Genomic DNA, 17052 nt, shown 5'->3' with positions numbered 1-17052 from the left:
GTCGCCCTCTCCCGAGGAGGGGAGGGAAGTGCCGGTCCCCGCGCTGGGCGGGGTGCACGTGGGCGGGGCGCGGTGTCTCTCGTGCCGGGCAGGACCGGTTGTGCCGTTGGCGTGCAGCGGTTGCTGAAAGCCCTCCTTCTCCTTGGTGTTGCTTTCCCCCTAGGAGCGAGAAGGATGGATGAAGCCGCCGGGGACTTGAAGCAAGCGCTGCCAAACGTGTGTGACAACGTTCAAATACATGTGGAAGTTCATCAGAAGTCAAGCAGGTCTCTCTGATCAGAACTTTACTTGCCGCAACTTGTGCCTGTTGCCTTTTGTCCTTGTGCTGTGTGCTCTTGCAGACAAGTGCACAGCACTCTGCTCTGCCTTCTCTATATTCTCCCATGAGTTTCCACGCAGGTGTGTCTTCCTAAGGTCGAACGAACCCATTTCTCTCAGCTTCTCGTTGTGCATCATGTGATCCAGTCTCATAATCAAGTGGGTGGCCATATTCTGGGCTTGCTCCAGTATATTGTTGTCTCTTGTAGAGCGGAGCCCAAACCTGCACACAGTACTCCAGGTGTGGTCTCACAAACAGCCAGTAGATGGAAAGAATCACTTTCCCTAACGTTTGCACTCTTGCTAGCGCAGCCTAAAATAAGGTTGGCTTTATTTGTAGCAGGGGCACACTGCTGACTCATTGCCAGCTTGTCCACCAGTACCCCTGTGTCCTTTTCTGCGAAACTGCTTTTCATCCAGTTGGCCTCTGGTCTGTACTGTTGTCTGGGCAGTAGGTGGAGAGACAGGATTTCACATTTACTTTTGTTGAACTTCAAGAGGTTCCTGTCAAACCGTATCTCCAACCTGCAGAGGTCCCTCTGAGTGGCCCCCCTGCCAATAGTCTATTGGCAGCTCTCCCTGCTTTGGTGTTATTCGTAAACTTGCTGCAGCTGCTTTCCATCCCATTGTCCAGAGTATAAATGAAGATGTAAAAACAGTGTTGTTCACAATATTGACAGCACCACCCCACCTTTCCCTGCCTGACTTACTGGCAACTCTGCTTAGTGTTTGTACTACTAATCACAACCCTTCGAGCTGGACAGTCCAGCCATTTTGTTGTCCATTTGTCCAGTCCTTATCTTACTGATTTGGCTATCTGGATACTATGGAAGAGTGTGTCCAAGGTGTTGCTAAAGTCAAGGTGCAAAATATCCACTGCTCTCTTTTTGTCAGACTTAAAAGACAAGGAACTGGGAATTTGCACTGGGGATGTATCACTGAAATTGCAAAATTAAGTTAAAGCCTTTCTGAAATCTTAAAATGGTATTGCTTTTCCTGTAGTTTTTGTCTCTTCTACTGGAATTCTCCTGATAGCATATCCCCATCCTGAGGTATCAGCTGTCCTCAGACGTAAAAGCATAATAGAGCTTCCAAGCTAAGTACCAAATTCAGTCTAGTAACTTGGCTATGAGTTTTCCTGGTTTTCCTAGTGAAACACAGTCAGATTGCATAACTGATTTCCATTCATGAAATCTAGCTGTGTCATTCCATGTCCTCTGATACGACTGCAAACAGAGCAAATAGTATTCTTTGGCTTGTGTCTTTTACTGCACAAATTAAAAACAAGTATCACACTTGTTGCTTTTGCAAACGAACTGAATTTGATAGAGTTTTTTTCTGCAGAATGTTATGGGGGGGTTGAGTGGGTTTTGGTGTTTTTTGTGTGGGTTGTTTTTTTGGGGGTGGTTTGTGGGATTGTTTTGTTTTGGGGGTTTTTTTTGAGAGATGGAAGCTGTCTTCTATGTAGGCTTAGTGTATGAAATAAAGCACTGATATTAGTTCATACTTCCTATAAATGTCAATGCCATAAATAATGCTCTTTCTTTCTTGTTAGTGTGGCCAAGAAAGAAGATATCAGGATGAGTATCTTAAAGCTGTTGAACAGACACAACATCGTGTTTGGTGATTACAAGTGGACAGAGTTTGATGATAGTTTCCTTAACAGCAATGTCCAGTCTGTGTCAATTGTGGATACGGAGCTGAAACTGAAAGACAGACAGGTATTCACAGTCAAGAATGTACAGCTCTGTTCATATGCCTGTGAACTAGTTGTAGGTAGACTAGTGACAGCCTGAGGGCATAAGCAAGACGAGGTCTGTAGGACAATGTAGAATCTTTTATTAGGCCGACTGGTATAACCAGGAAAAGGTGGCTAAGCTTTTAGGCCTACACCCCTTAGTAAGGTCTGAAAGAGAAGTAGTAGGCTTCAAAACTGAGTGCCAGCTGAGAACTGTAACTTTCTTATAATTAGCTTTGAATGAGAAATACAATGCATTAAAAGTCTTTTTATGTCCATTCTAGCCTATTGACTTGAGCAAAAGCAGTCTTTCTCTTCATATTTTTCATCTGAATGAAGAAGGACCAAGCTCTGAAAACCTAGAAGAGAATGAGGATATCATTGCAGCTAACCACTGGGTGCTACCAGCAGGTACCCATGTGATATTTCTGGGATGTCTAGAGCAATTACACTGAAAGAAAAACTTGGAAAGGCTAAAAGTGTTTATAGGGTTACCTGTTAAAGGTATTATTTGTATATATTGTTTAACTTTGTCCTTTGTTGATGGAACCAATATATTTGGACTTTCTTCTTTATGGTTTTGACTGAACTACTACAGGTGATTCCACAACACGTCATTTATTTCTGTAATACTTGTGGATGGGTGATAGTAACTGGTCTTGTGGAATAAAATGTATAGTCATAATCAGAAGCATGCACATTTTTAACCCCACAAGCTGCATTCCAAATTTTTATTTGGAGACCCACAAGAAACTCATCAGTTTAAACATTCATTTTCCAGAGCCCACTGCTGGCTTCCAGCCCCCAAGACAGTGCTGCTCTTATATTTGGAACAAACAAACAAACTAAAAAGATTTAGAGTCCTCAGAGTGTCTTCTGAAAAGACGAATAAGGCTTTGCTCCGCAATAGAGCGTGGCGTGCCTGTTACTATCTTGCGCTTGGGGAAGTTTGATTCTGTGCCTGGAAAGAGAAGTACAGGTGTGAGCTTAAGCTCAAAGAGACTGATTCTGAGCTGTTTCTTGCTCTTTCCATGTTGTGAAAAACCTAACTATCCATTATATTTCTCTTTGGGAAGAGTTCAGTCTGATACTTCGACATTATTCCTGTGTTTTATAATTGTTCAGTCTTTTTTGCTTTTTTTTGCTCAAAGCTAGAAACTAAGTGCTAGAAAAGATTGATACCCAAATCACAACTTTAGTTTTTTATGCGGTATTCAGCTACATGCTTTTTTTTGTCCTCTACATGCTGATGTTTAAAAAAAAAAAAAAAAAAAAAGCTGAATGATAAAATTTGGCTCAGAACCCTCCTCCCACCCCAACTTTTCATAGCTCTCTATCCTGGGGAAATGTAGGTCCATCCCCTATTGAGAGTGGAAAGAATGATATTTTTTCTTTCATGTTAAGAAATTAAGAAGATTAATTTCTCCTTGCAATTATTTAAGGAAACAGAAGTTGTGAAACTGCTGAATTTGTCTGTTAGAAAGTAGTGTTTGCATTTTGAGAAAAATAACTCTCATGTTTTTTTCCATATATTTTAATTGCTCTCGTATGTCTGTTCTTTATTCTCAACTAAAATTAAGGATTATTTGAAAACTGCTTTGTGCTGCAATGGTAGATTACAAGTTCCCAGGTGGATTTATCCTAAACAAGTATATAATACATTGCTTTTGCAGCTGAATTCCATGGCCTTTGGGAAAGTCTTATATATGACACTGAAGTAAAATCACACGTAAGTTGAAAATGAATAACAATTAAAATTGCTTGAGGAGAAGTAAGAGTTGAAATGTAGCCTATTTGAAGTTTGCTGCATCCCATGGAGAATTTATTTGGAAATCACCAGCTCAAAAAATCTTTATATAATTTTTGATAATTACATACTTCTCTGATGTACACTTAACAAAAGAAGGCAGAGTTGACATTTTGAGATTAAACATCATATCTCGGACGTATATCAATATGTACGCCTGTGAAATCAGCTTTGCAAAACGTCTCAGTTTCCCTGTGAAACTGGGTTCAGTGATGCTCATGCCACAAATTATGAAGAATTTCTTCATATGCATTGGTTTATTTTACAGAAATCAGAAGTATAACAGCTGGAGGTGTTGTTTTGGTAGCAACTTAAAACTTCTCAGAAGATTTTCGCTTTTTCTTTAGATATAGTCATCAGCCTGCGTGAAAAAAACAATGAATATTCTGTAGAACAGGGTAGAAATTCACTTTATTAAAATACTGCACCTTGTTTTAAGGCTCATTAATTGCATGTTTTTCTAATTCTAGATAATTCTAAAATGAAGTAGAATTATTTTTAGAAGCAAGCATTCAGGGAAGTACGTGCAAATTCCCTTATTTGGAAGGATAACCAATCTACAAATTCCTTGCAGTCGCTGATACAAATGCTTCAGTAGAAAGGAACTAAAATGTGACAGGAAATGCTTTGTTTGGTGGGTGGACTACAACAAACTGAACAAACGTATAGCTGTACAACATCTAAACAGGACCTGGAATTTGAGTCTTTGACTCTCTGTGCTTGGGCAGCTTGTGTTTTAAAGACACATTGTAAGTGGGACGATGGAAAATGAAAATAATCTCACTTTCTTAAAGCATTTCATTTATTCATGTAAAAGTTCTGGAACTCTATTTGTGCCCAGTACATGCTATTCTTTTTCCTGAGGGCAGGAAGGAAATGAATTTCCAACCTTTGCAGAAAGAAAATTTGCCTATGACTAAAAGACATGAGCCCAATTTTTTTTTTGTGAAGAGTACACAATAGACGTAATTAGGAGATTGCTTCTCTTTGTAGTTGTATTTGCTGATATGTCTCTAATTTGTGTTTCTCTTTTTCTTCTCTTCAATTAGTTACTTGATTATGTGACGACAACGTTACTATTTTCTGACAAAAATGTTGACAGCAACCTGATATCATGGAACAGAGTTGTTTTGCTGCATGGTAAAAATGATCTGTCTTAATCCAAGTAGATTCATTGGCCATCTGTTTATACTTTCCTTCTGGAAAAACTTGTATTGCACTTCTGTGTAGTGAAATTAGATGATCCAAAAGCAGCAGAGAAGTGTTCTCTCTATAATACAAATTTAGATGAAATGTAATGTCAGAATCAAATCAATGTTCACATGTACTATGTTTTGCAGGAATTTAAATTCTATAATGTATAATACAGGGACAATGTTTTTTTTTTAATTTTCATTTTTAAGTGATATTATTGCTTTCTTTGTATAAAGTGCAAAAATAATGCAGATACTGAGGACATTAGGAGCCATATATTAGTTACAGTTCTATTGCAGTATTAAAAAAATTGTTAGTTATGGCTTTATAAAAACTTTTGAGGAAACTGGGAAATCAATCTGTGTTGTGTTATTAACACTGTGTGTTCTGTTGCCAAGTATGAAGGCAGTACTCTCACTAATTTAGTTATTACTATTTCAGTGAAGCCATAATCTTCAATCAGTCCTAGATTACTGTGGAGGCTATACCATAAATGAGATTAACATCAGCTGAATCCATTTTCTTGCAAAACGCAGCTTGCTATTGATTAATTACAATTTTGTCATAAAGACTGGTATTCAAAAATAAAAGGTCATAGTGGAAATGTTTGTTATGAGTGTTAATTATTCTTAAGTTATAACTATTTATCAGTTTAGAAGCTGCAGGATGTTTTTGTTTGTAAAACTATTTCAGACTACTTACAATATGATAGATATATTTAATTTTAGTAATGAGCTCCTTATTGTGATCACAAAGAAGTTAATACTGGGCAATCTACAACTGTTGTAGTGCAAAATACATTTATGCTATAATGGCAGTACTGGCTTTGAATGAAAGTACTGTCATCTGGTTGATGTTATCAGCTCCTTTAGCACCCACACATCATCTTCCCTACATTCATACTCTGTTTAACTATGCTTGTACTTGTCTGTTTGGAGAAAGTCTGTGTGGCTTTTCCATAGGGTGTCAAGCCAGATCCAAAAGGTTTGTCCCAGAGCGTACTTCCTAAGATGCTCTGGGTTGCCCCAAGGTAAAGATGTCTGGGAAGTGGACAGCTGATCAAACTGGGCATGATGTGTTTCTGTTTTGCATGTTAGAAGAGTACGTTTCAGGAAGATATAAGTTTAAACATAGCACTGATTTTTGAGAATGCTAATAAGCATAAGCCCTGCTAGGGTGATACACTTTGCTTCTGTGACTGTTGAGTATTTTAACTTTATGGTGTCTGCATACAAACTATTACACTAACTATGCTAATAATTGAAAATTACATAAATTCAAAGCTCAGCTCTAGGACTGTAGTGAAGTAAGCAATCTTTTCAAAATACCCTGGTGTTCACTATCATTGTCTGCTGTGTTTTTATTCTACAATTAGTGCTGTAATGAAATACAGTAGTTAAAAGGATGTTACATGTCATTAACAATCTGATGCAGATTCTGTGTAATCTATGGATTTGATTTCAAACCAGGCCCTCCTGGAACTGGGAAAACCTCTCTCTGTAAAGCATTGGCTCAGAAGCTGACAATTCGACTGTCGTACAGGTGATCATTTTTGGAAGTTTTTACCTTAGTTTACTATTGTTAATTGTTCTTTTTTAGTAGCCCAAAGATATTTAGTATTTGATTTCAAGTAACTGGTGCCAAGTGCTAACATTCATAGCTCTTTTATAGTGCACCTGGCTAGCAATAAAATTGATCTGATAGAGAGACTGGTTAAGATATTTTAATGCCTTTTAAAATGCATAATTATTTGTGCCCAGGTATGTAAAACTAATTCCAGTGGCGATAGTAATTTGTTTGTGCTCACATTGTACTTCAATGAATATTAAAGGGCAAAGCATCACAGAGTATCGAGCCTGCTATTTGTATCTTCATGTTCAAGAAAGCCTGTTTTTAATAGGTAGTGACTTTGTGCCCAATCTATTTTGTACTTGGATTGTCTGAATGCCACAGTCTGCAGAGGTCAGTCTGTATATCAGACAAGTAATAAGAGTTAGCCTTAAACTTCACAGCAATTTCACAAATCTATATAAAAAAAAGTTACATAAAATACTAGGTGTAACATTAATGTGTAATTATTGCAGTGATCTGACTCTAGCCCAAGCTGAATTTGTGATAAACATGGGCTATATAATGTGTGGTTGAGATATTTTGTCCTAAGGATATACATGCAGAGCTATGAAAATAAGCTTCATGCTTTTATATGCGTTCTTTCTATACTGAACAAAGTCTTACACGAACAGAAGAATAAGGCCATTAGCATGGTAACTGGTACTTAAACTATACTTAAATAGCACCTGTTCTAATGAAGGAATTCTGATAGCAATTTAATATAAAGAATTCTAGTGAGGCACGTTTCTGGAAATGACAATTAAACTCCAAACAGGTATTATGTTTTGAAAAGTAAGTAATTTAAAGTCCTAATTCACAGAATTCCAGGGTTGAAATGGAGGGAATGAGTCTTACGGAAGTTAATGATATCACTGACTTTTATTTACAATAGAGTTGATACTTCTTTTTCCTTTTATACTTTAGGTATAGGTATGGACAGTTAATTGAGATAAACAGCCATAGCCTTTTCTCGAAATGGTTTTCTGAGGTATGTATTGATGTAGCTCATTAAGTAAACTTTGTGTTTTAGTAATTACACTGTTTCTGTTGAGCTTGTTTCATAAAATAAGTGTGTGCACCAAAGATTACTCAGCATAATTAATGTGTTTGAGAACACTTAAATAGAAGCTATATTAGAAAGTTACTTTAAAAAACAGGTATTTCCATCTTTAAATATGGTAAGGCTTGGAAAGTTGTGTGATAAGGAAATAGTTAAACATATGCATATGGTGTCTTTCTAGAGTGGCAAGCTTGTAACCAAGATGTTCCAGAAGATTCAAGAGTTAATTGATGACAAAGATGCTCTTGTATTTGTACTGATTGATGAGGTATGATTCTAATAGCATTGGTGTAAAATTTAGCAGAAAGTAAATTGATGGGAGGGAACTGTGATAATGTTCATTTGTAAAGAACAACAAAAGTATCTTTATGCCTTTTTTCTAAGTTATGTAACTTTGTGCAGAAGAGTGAATTTTAATCTTGACTGCTGCAGATTTGAGAGATTTGGGAGGAACACAGTATGATTTAGCAGGCAAATTCCAGTTGAAAATGAAGCGAAACCTTTCTTGGTGGAACTTCCCTTGCTGCTCTGTGTTTACAAGTGGAGTATTGTTTTAAACTTCAAAGTAGCCTACATTTGTATTAATTGTGCTCTTATGTATGTTGTAAAGCTCTAAAAAGCATTATTATGGTTCAGTTCATTGTCTAGATTCTCTTCAGACTTGCATACATATGCAACTTAGTAAGTATGTACCTTATTAGTTTTGTTATATTGGAGTTCCTATGGGGAAGCTCATTCTAAATTTAATGTATTCATTATTTGGGGGTGGGGGGTGTCGGGTCTGTGTGTCCCTGCTGCCCCTGAAATTTAATTGAAATGAAAACCAGCCTCCGTTCTGCTGTCTAAACAGGAATTTCACTCATACACTTTGCTTCCTTGACATTCCTTTCCCTCTCCCTGTAAATTCGTACTTAACAAAAGATTTTTAAGATGAAGTTTTAGATACCAGACACAAGGATCTGAAGGTGTATTGTCTGGGTTATTTGCTTGCTGCCAGCACTCCAAATGTGCAATCTTTTATGGCTTTTTCTGGTGTTCGGTGGAGTTTTTTGTTTTTGTTGGTTGGTTGTTTTTTTTGTAGGTGGAAAGCCTCACAGCAGCCCGCAGTGCCTTCAAGGCAGGCACAGAGCCTTCAGATGCTATTCGTGTGGTGAATGCTGTACTGACACAAATAGATCAGATTAAAAGGTAAAACTCATATTATTGCAACAGCAAAAGGTAATGGACAATTTCAGGGTTCCTGCTAAATCTTAATTCCTACTTGGAATACTAAACCAAATTGGTTAGTGAACTATTCTTTGTTATGGTGCTAATTGTGAAAAGAGTAATCCAACAGAATATTTTGCATGTAACTGAGTGAACAATCAAATCTACAGACGGTATACTTCCTTTAAAGCTGGGGAGAGATACAGGACAGATGGTCATGATATCTGCTTGGAGAGACAAAAAATAAGATCAACAAAGAATTCGTTCATTATTTACAGCTTCTGGATGTCAATCTAAAACAGACTTGCAAAACACATAGTTTAGAAGCAATCATTAATGATGCTTGGTCCGCTTTGTGTGCTGGATTTAGTGCAGCATACCATCTCTTGTTTTATTCCTGCCACTTCCCTGCCCTTTATTGGGCGTACTTGGCTCTGTTCACAGAAAGAAAGGTGCCCTAGTATTTGGCCCTGTCTTGTGGCTAATTAAAGGTAAGTGGCTTATTCATACACAAAAGTTCACAGGCTTAATCTAAAAATGGCTATGGTTAAGAATGTTCTTTCAATATTTCTTAGAGCGAGAAGATGTTACTTCTCTTTTAAGCTCGCTCTAATGTCATCCGCGGTTAGAATGTGTCACATTGCCAGTTAAACTATGTACTTTCTCCTGAATTGAAATGGAAAACATGTAGATTAAATGTTCAAATTTATGAGTCGTCTTTTCATAATCTATCTTTTTTTTGTGGCAGAAACTATGCCAGTAGGCTCTAGATAGTTAATGTAATCTAGGGTTAGAGAAACTATGGATGCTTGAGAAACAGCTGAAAGAAAGAGACTATGCACGGAAATAGATTGTTGATAACTGGCCAAGAGCTTCAGATCATTTAATGTCATTGCTGGCTGACAAGAATGATGCGACTGCTTATTGCATGAAATGGCTTGAGTTATAAGAAGGAAGGCATCAATTTGCCCGTCGCAAAAGGAGATAATTCTTGTACATGTGACCTAAAAATCTGCTTTTATCTTGAAGGTATCCCAATGTAGTTATCCTGACTACATCAAATATTACGGAGAAAATTGACATGGCCTTTGTAGACAGGGCTGACATAAAGCAATACATTGGACCTCCATCCACTGCAGCAATATTTAGAATATATCTTTCTTGCTTGGAAGAACTAATGAAGGTAATATTTTGAAAGCAAGACTGTAAAATGTCCTATTTTAGTAAATTTGACATTTTAATCGTACTTGCTAAATAATAAAAATACACAAATTTCATTCCTTCTCTGTATTTCCACTCTTACTGTTGAATTTAATTTTGAATGTATTTAAGTTTTTCATACAACAGTGTATAACTCTTCTTTCTAGTGTCAAATAATATATCCTCGACAACAGCTCCTGACACTCAGAGAGCTAGAGATGATAGGCTTCATAGAAAATAATGTGTCAAGATTAAGCCTTGTACTAAAAGAAATCTCAAGGTAAGATTCTGAAATTCTACATTTTAGATATATACACACATATATACACATATGTATACATACACATATATGTATACACGTGTATATATGTGTGTATACACATGTATATCTGTGTATATATAATGAGTTATGGAATGAATGATGTATAAAAGTAATTGAATTTCATAACAGCTAGAGTTCTGAAACATCTTGATTTTTTTCTGTTAGGGTTAGTGCAAAACCACTAGGGTACAAAAAGTGGAAGTGATCAAGATTTGCCAACTTTTCGTAGTCTCAGATCTGGCTTGGCTTAGTACTGCTTCTGGTTTCTGCTCTGTCCTTTGAAGTCTTCTTGACAAATTGCTGGCTGGATTAGTGAGATGCCTTAGGTTTCAGTGGTTATTGTGAATTGTAATACAGTTTAGCGGAAATAGCATGGCCATAGTTCCTGCTAAGAAAGTGTCTGGGAATGTCTTGCAATCTACTAAATCAGTTTTTAGCATGGAGATACAAGTGGACAGAAGCAAAGGGGAAAGGAGTGAAGTGTAAATGGAGTGTGTTATGATTTGCTGAGTATGCTAGTGGAGCAAAGAGTCTTTCACTGCAGCATAACAATTCTTGAAACAATAAAAATTATATTCACAATATCAAACAATATTTTTTTCCAAAGTGCTGGTCCCTATGGAACAAAATAAAATAACATTCATAAAGTCAGGAAAGTGTGTTTTCCTTCTGTTTCTGAAATATGCAACCTTAATCAGTGAGGAGTGGAATAAAAGCAAGTAAGTTTTTCCAGGCATAGAGGTTTGGGTTCTACATACACAGAGTAGTGCTTGGAGGAGACAGAAACATATATCAAGTAGGTGAGGTAAAGGAAGCTGTAAATGGTGGAAAGGAGGAGATAGGCAGTAGCTGTGAGGTCCAGCCTTCAAAACAAAATTTGCAAGTCCTTCCAAGAGTGGATGGAAGGTTATGTCTGTACCATACCCTTTCAGTGTAGACGTTCCCCCAGATTCATGAGATATGGCACAGTGATGTGAAGGGCATGATGTAAGCTTTGGCGGGCAAATGTGACTATGCTCTTTCTGTACCCTTGCTTGCTTTTCTCTACTGTATAGCCTCCCATAGGCTGCAGTTGTCTGTTCACTTCCTGCTTCTGCTAAACATGCTGCAAGTGACCTGCTGAATTGTGATTTGAGTTTTTTTAGAGCAACTTATGGGAGAATCACAGAAAAAGGAAAGTTAATCCTTTAACAGTGGATATTTAGCATTTAAGCAGCACTTGTCTCTGTTTTACTATAGAAGAAGTGAAGGTCTTAGTGGCCGGGTCCTGAGAAAACTTCCTTTCCTAGCACATGCACTTTATATTCAAGTAAGTTTATTCTATTCATTTTATTTTGGTTTTGTTTTGAGACAGGTGGGAAGACATTTGGACACTGCCTGAAGTAAAAGATTTGGCCTAAATCCCCCTTTTAATCTAAATTGCACTGTTTCTGCAGCTTTGTAGACTGAAACGATTTTGTGCTGCCCATAATTTAAAATAAGGTTGAAGAAGACGGGTGGGATTGACCTGTCCAACAGCATTCTACTTTTAATTAAATGTTGTGACAGAATATTGATATTGGTTCTCTGGTAATTTCTTGCTAAAAGAAAATCCTCTGCCACTTTATAAATAATACTAATTTGTTAAAAACCTTTTTTTGCAGCAAATCCATGGTAATAGTGATTGACTCAAGACTTTGCATAGCTTGACTTTGACTTTACTATGCAAGCTGGTTTAAAATAAACCTACAGTTTTATGTTTTGTAGCATTTTGAAAATTTTGTAACACAGAAGTCAAATATTTCTCTTCTAAATACTGTGATTTGTATGTAAAATATTATGTATGCCTATTGCTGTAGTGTGTCTAACAAAATGTTCTCTTACTTTCAGTCCCCCAGTGTTACAATGACAACGTTTCTTCAGGCTCTTTCACTTGCAGTAGATAAACAATTTGAAGAAAGAAAGAAACTTGCAGACTGTGTGTGATACTCTACTGTTTTATAGTTGTTTGTATTGTTAACACTGAAAACTACATATTTTTTCATACAAACTGTGCAACTTCTATGCATCTGTAAAATAGATTGTCAACACCTTAAAAAAACCTGGAATGCCTAATCTAGTTTTTCAAAACGTTCATTAATAAACAATTAAGAAATTTTACAGCATATTTTTCAAAAGCTTTATTTCAAATGTCAATAAGAGGATTGTAAAAAATTCTTGCTAAAAGTCAGTTTTCATCTTTTGCAGTTATTTAAGTGGGCAGACTTCTGTTCCTTATTTCTTAATCACTAACTTCCTATCTGTACATCAGTTTTTATACTTCTGATTTCTTTTATATTTTTAATAGCAACAGAAGTTCAGTCTTTGGATCTGATACTTCTGCCATAAAAGCACTATTTGTTATTGCTTCTGAAATAACAAGCATGAAACTGGAAGGATTCGAAGTGCTCGGTGATGGCCCAGACCGTTTATACTGACATCTCTTTGTCTTGAAATCTAATAATCAAGTATTACTTTTTTTAATTACATCAGATTCGAAAGCTTAAAATCAAGAGATTACTTAATTGTATTTTGTGATACTACTTTTTTGTGTTGTTGCAAGGACGTGAACTAAAGTGGACCATGTTTTCTCACTAAAGAGTAACTACAATGTGTAGGAAATGTTCTTTAAAATGCATGAAGTTTGCTTTTGTTGTGTTTTATAAACATGTCATAAGTTAAAAATCATCTGTGGAGAAAAATATTTGGTAGTGCGAAAGCCAGGAAATGTATGCATCCAGTTCCTAAAGGAACAGGCAACTTTTATATGGTAAATACATATCCTATATAATATTGGCTACAAAACTGTCAACTCTTCTTTTTCTTTTGTATTTACAAGTATTTTATCTGCAGTCAGCTGAAAGAATGAAATGTTAGGGGAGTTTCCAGATTAGAAGTTTTATTTTACTTAAATAAGATAGTGAGATTTAAGTTGATGATACCCAGTTAATGCATGCCTCCTAGCTGTTGGTATTGCAAATACTTTAATGATAGCGTTTGTATCTTTTAAATCAATGTTATACTATACATTCATGAGATGAAAGATTTTGTCATGAGCTATTTTTATTGATGAACACTATAAACTGTGCATTAAAAAATTGCACAGAACTTGTCAAGTGCTAGTAAATTTTTTTATGGCATCTATGCTTACGTAAAGAGAGCCTCTTTGTTAAGCCTGTCTAAGTGTCTGTTCATTGTATTACTTTTGAAAATAACTTACTAAATATTATTCCCTATCCACCCCCCAAAAAAAGAAGAGGGGTGGGTGGGAGAAGATTGTACCAAATTCAGTCATTTGCAATTGTATACTCTATTTTTCCCACAATCATTGTTTTGGAAATACTGGTACATGGAAGAAACTTCCGGAAAAGCCAGGTATAGGAAGACTACTGAAAGGCAAAATTTTATACAGACTCTAGTCCATAATGGATTTGTGGCTTTTAAAGTAAAGAGATTTAGAGACTTAAATGAGTATTCATTCAACACAGTTGTATATTATTATGTGTGCCTGTCTTGATGATCCATGTAATAGATACTGGAGTACTTCCATGGTAATGAAAAAGCATAGATTTGAGATTCTTTAAGAACTGTAGAGGCTCCACAAATTGCAAGTTCTTGTGTATGTTTCATTGAAGGTATACCCATTTCCTCTGCTTCGAAAGCAGACCTTACTAGCACTGCTTGTTTGGTCTTTCTGTACACTCATGGATTGTATCAAGGCTATAAAAACTGCAAAGACCAGCTGTTCCTGCAGTTTACTCTTCCTCCCTTCCTCAGTCCTTGATCTGAGATGATGTCATTTTCCCCAGCCATGTAGTTTATCTTTTTCTTAGCATTTCATAGGTATTCTAAGTATTTCTACTCAAACTAGGCCACGCTAGTATTCTTGAGAGTTGAGCAGAATTTAGAGACCATTTTTAGTATGTCCAATTTTGCTAATACATGGATTTGTGCTATGGCTGGCAATAGTTTAATCTTTTATTAAAATCCTAGTTAACTAATTCTGAGTGATTTGTTTTAGATGGTAATTCCAGAAAGAAAACTCACACAATGAGGGAGGCTTATTTCTCCCTGATTTCCAGTTGTGTGGAAAGTACTGCCCTGCATTCCCTGCATAGAATGGGCATTTTGGTGTGTTTTTTTCCTCTTGAGAATTTTAGTTCAACACAATTTTAGATTCTAAAGACTTTGAATCTTTGAAGAGAATCACCTTGAAACAGGTTGTGTTTGTTTTGGAGGGAAGAATTTTCTGCTCCTTTTGTTGAAGATACATTCCTTTATATCCAAGAGTACAAAATAAATGAAACTAAACAAAGAACGTAAAATGCGGAGCCTTACTACAACCTAGGGATTAGGCCATTCAGCTGGAAGGGGGTGCTTGGGAGGTTCTAGGCTGAACTGTTTCTATTTGGTATTTAATGACCATCTACTCTGAAGTACGCACATTTTCTGCAGAACGGAAACAGATGGTCCTACCGGCCCCCATGGAATCTTATTTAGCCTTTTTTTGCAAACAGGTAACAATTTTATTTTAATGAAGGCAAACAAAGAATGTTTGTGCTCTGCTTGGATTGTCTCACGGATTTCCAGGACTGCTATAAGGAAGGACACATGGGATATGAAGGGTCCTCAGAGTAACCTTCTCTCCCAGTCGGTGCGAGTCTATCACATGCTCAAATGCAGTAACCGTGGCTGTTCTTTTCACAGGAGACTCAGTGGCCGTGCGTCAATTCTCTGGGTTTTTTACGTGTTCAGTTAATGGTTATATGGAGGGAATAATCCTCTTTCCCAGGTACAAGTCCAGAACAATTTTTTGATTTTTCAAACATAACCATAAATTAAAACAACCATCTTTTAGCACAAAAAAAAAAAATCTTTGTTAACAGATTGCTTCTAATTCTGCTGAAAGCCACTAGATGGCAAGCGTGAATCCTTTAGTTTTAGCAAGGCATGTGAGAATGGGAATGCTGACGGAAAGTTTCAAAAGCCCTAACGAACAAGACCTACTTTGTTTCAGTGAAAATCCCTCTTCAAAATGTAATGTTATCTGTAGTGTAATGTAACACCGTAGAATTTCTCTGCTTATCCTTACAGAAAGAGAGATTCTGGGATATAAAACGTTTTGCCAAATAAAAAGAAGCTGTTGCAGAATTTGATCCAAAGATGAAAAACAGTGAGTTTTCCACACTATGGCAGAAGTTATTCTGTACTGTAGTTTAACAATCTCATCCATTGCGTGGTGGGTTTAGAAAAATATCTGGTATCTAGGCCACTATAAGCATAAATGATGGAAATTTTGAGCCTGGTTGGTGAAGGCAAAGACTTTCAGCATAGCACACTAAAGTGCGTGGAACGTGGGGTTTTATAACAGTTAAGTAATCCTGTGGAATCAAAGTAAAATCTTTTTTTTTTTCTTTTTTTGCTTGCAAAAAGCAAATATAGACCCTTTGCCAAGCTGAGCACTGCTTATTTTATGAGATATTTCTGTGACTAACATCTTTCCAAGTAGCTGAAAGTGTTCATTTCTGATCCAGATCCTATGGCATGATTTTAAAAGTTGGGGGAGAGGAGGTTGAATAGGGAAGACTTTTATTACCCGATTTATACTCTGGATATTATGCAAAGACAGTGATTTTTCTAAAATGAATCTTAAAGGTTAAACAACTGTCTAAAACTTTGGACCTGTGCAAGTACACAATTCATTTCAAGTGATCCTACTTTCACGGCTCACTGTTAGTGCAGTGTTGCACTTTATAATTTTCAGTTTAGAAAGTGATGAGAACCCAAGGTAGGAGAGCCAAGGCCAGATACCGAGAACAATATGACAATTTTAAAGCAAGTTAGATTCTAGAAATCAACAGAGGATTCGTGTTTATTTTATTTATTTATATGTTTATATATGAGTTTGTAAGAATTGAAGAGAATAAAGTCAATGTGGTCTGCTAAAAAGTAAGTGTCAGGTAATTTGATAAAGAATGAGGACATAGATGCATGCATTTTAAATCAGGCATCTGGGGTTGTATGTCAAAAATGCTGGGTGTGAGACAAAATAGCTTTGTCTACAAATTTTAATGATGGCACATTGAATTCTCTAAGGATCATCTCTGAGTTTATATGAAAGATAATTAAGATCATTAAAGGAGCATTTCTTTGTTCAACTTCAAGCCAGATGAAGTTATATTTCATACATAATGAGCCTTTATTAGAACAATGACATTATTAGAACAATGACTGAAGGTCCAGTGAAGTTTTCTGGGTAGACTTGAGTAAATAAAAGCATTCTATATAAAGCTGTGGTGTTCTATCCATTAAGAAGTACAAAATATATACTTTGTTTGGAATAATTCTCTCCTTTTACTTAACAAAAATTACATTTAAATCATAATCCTTCCTTTTGTTTTTATCGTTTGTTCTGTGCCATGTAAAGAAATCTGCTGCTTGCATCTTTGCTCTGACATCCTCTGAATGCATTTCGGGACAAGCTGCTTATCTTTTAGTTGCCCCAGTTTTCTTAACTGTGATTTTAAATTCATCTGCCCTCCTAAAGTGTGTTCAAAGGATAGACTAGTCAATATTTG

At 36.4% G+C, this 17052-nt stretch overlaps 1 protein-coding gene across 1 annotated transcript; it reads left to right on the top strand.

Moving 5' to 3' along the window:
* Nucleotides 1-174: 174 nt before the first annotated feature.
* TRIP13 (thyroid hormone receptor interactor 13) lies at nt 175-12421 on the top strand. Its single transcript, XM_009324485.1, has 13 exons — nt 175-266; nt 1874-2039; nt 2341-2467; nt 3730-3785; nt 4913-5003; nt 6527-6599; nt 7593-7656; nt 7910-7996; nt 8810-8916; nt 9964-10117; nt 10302-10414; nt 11696-11765; nt 12326-12421. Exons 1-13 carry the CDS (start codon nt 175-177, stop codon nt 12419-12421), a joined length of 1296 nt encoding a protein of 431 aa, XP_009322760.1.
* Nucleotides 12422-17052: the final 4631 nt, after the last annotated feature.

The sequence above is a fragment of the Pygoscelis adeliae genome, unplaced genomic scaffold (assembly GCF_000699105.1).
Source record: "Pygoscelis adeliae isolate BGI_AS28 unplaced genomic scaffold, ASM69910v1 Scaffold95, whole genome shotgun sequence".
NCBI classification, from domain to species: domain Eukaryota; kingdom Metazoa; phylum Chordata; class Aves; order Sphenisciformes; family Spheniscidae; genus Pygoscelis; species Pygoscelis adeliae.
Note: the sequence above shows the minus strand (reverse complement) of the source record. Positions and strands in the feature narration are given on the sequence as shown.

What these genes read in the sequence shown, in the direction of transcription:
- TRIP13 (XM_009324485.1), top strand. Translation starts at nt 175, where the DNA reads ATGGATGAAGCCGCCGGGGACTTGAAGCAAGCGCTGCCAAACGTGTGT. An exon ending in TGAAACTGAAAGACAGACAG is followed by an intron (nt 2,040 to 2,340) that starts GTATTCACAGTC and finishes TGTCCATTCTAG; the next exon opens with CCTATTGACTTGAGCAAAAG. An exon ending in TCTCGAAATGGTTTTCTGAG is followed by an intron (nt 7,657 to 7,909) that starts GTATGTATTGAT and finishes GTGTCTTTCTAG; the next exon opens with AGTGGCAAGCTTGTAACCAA.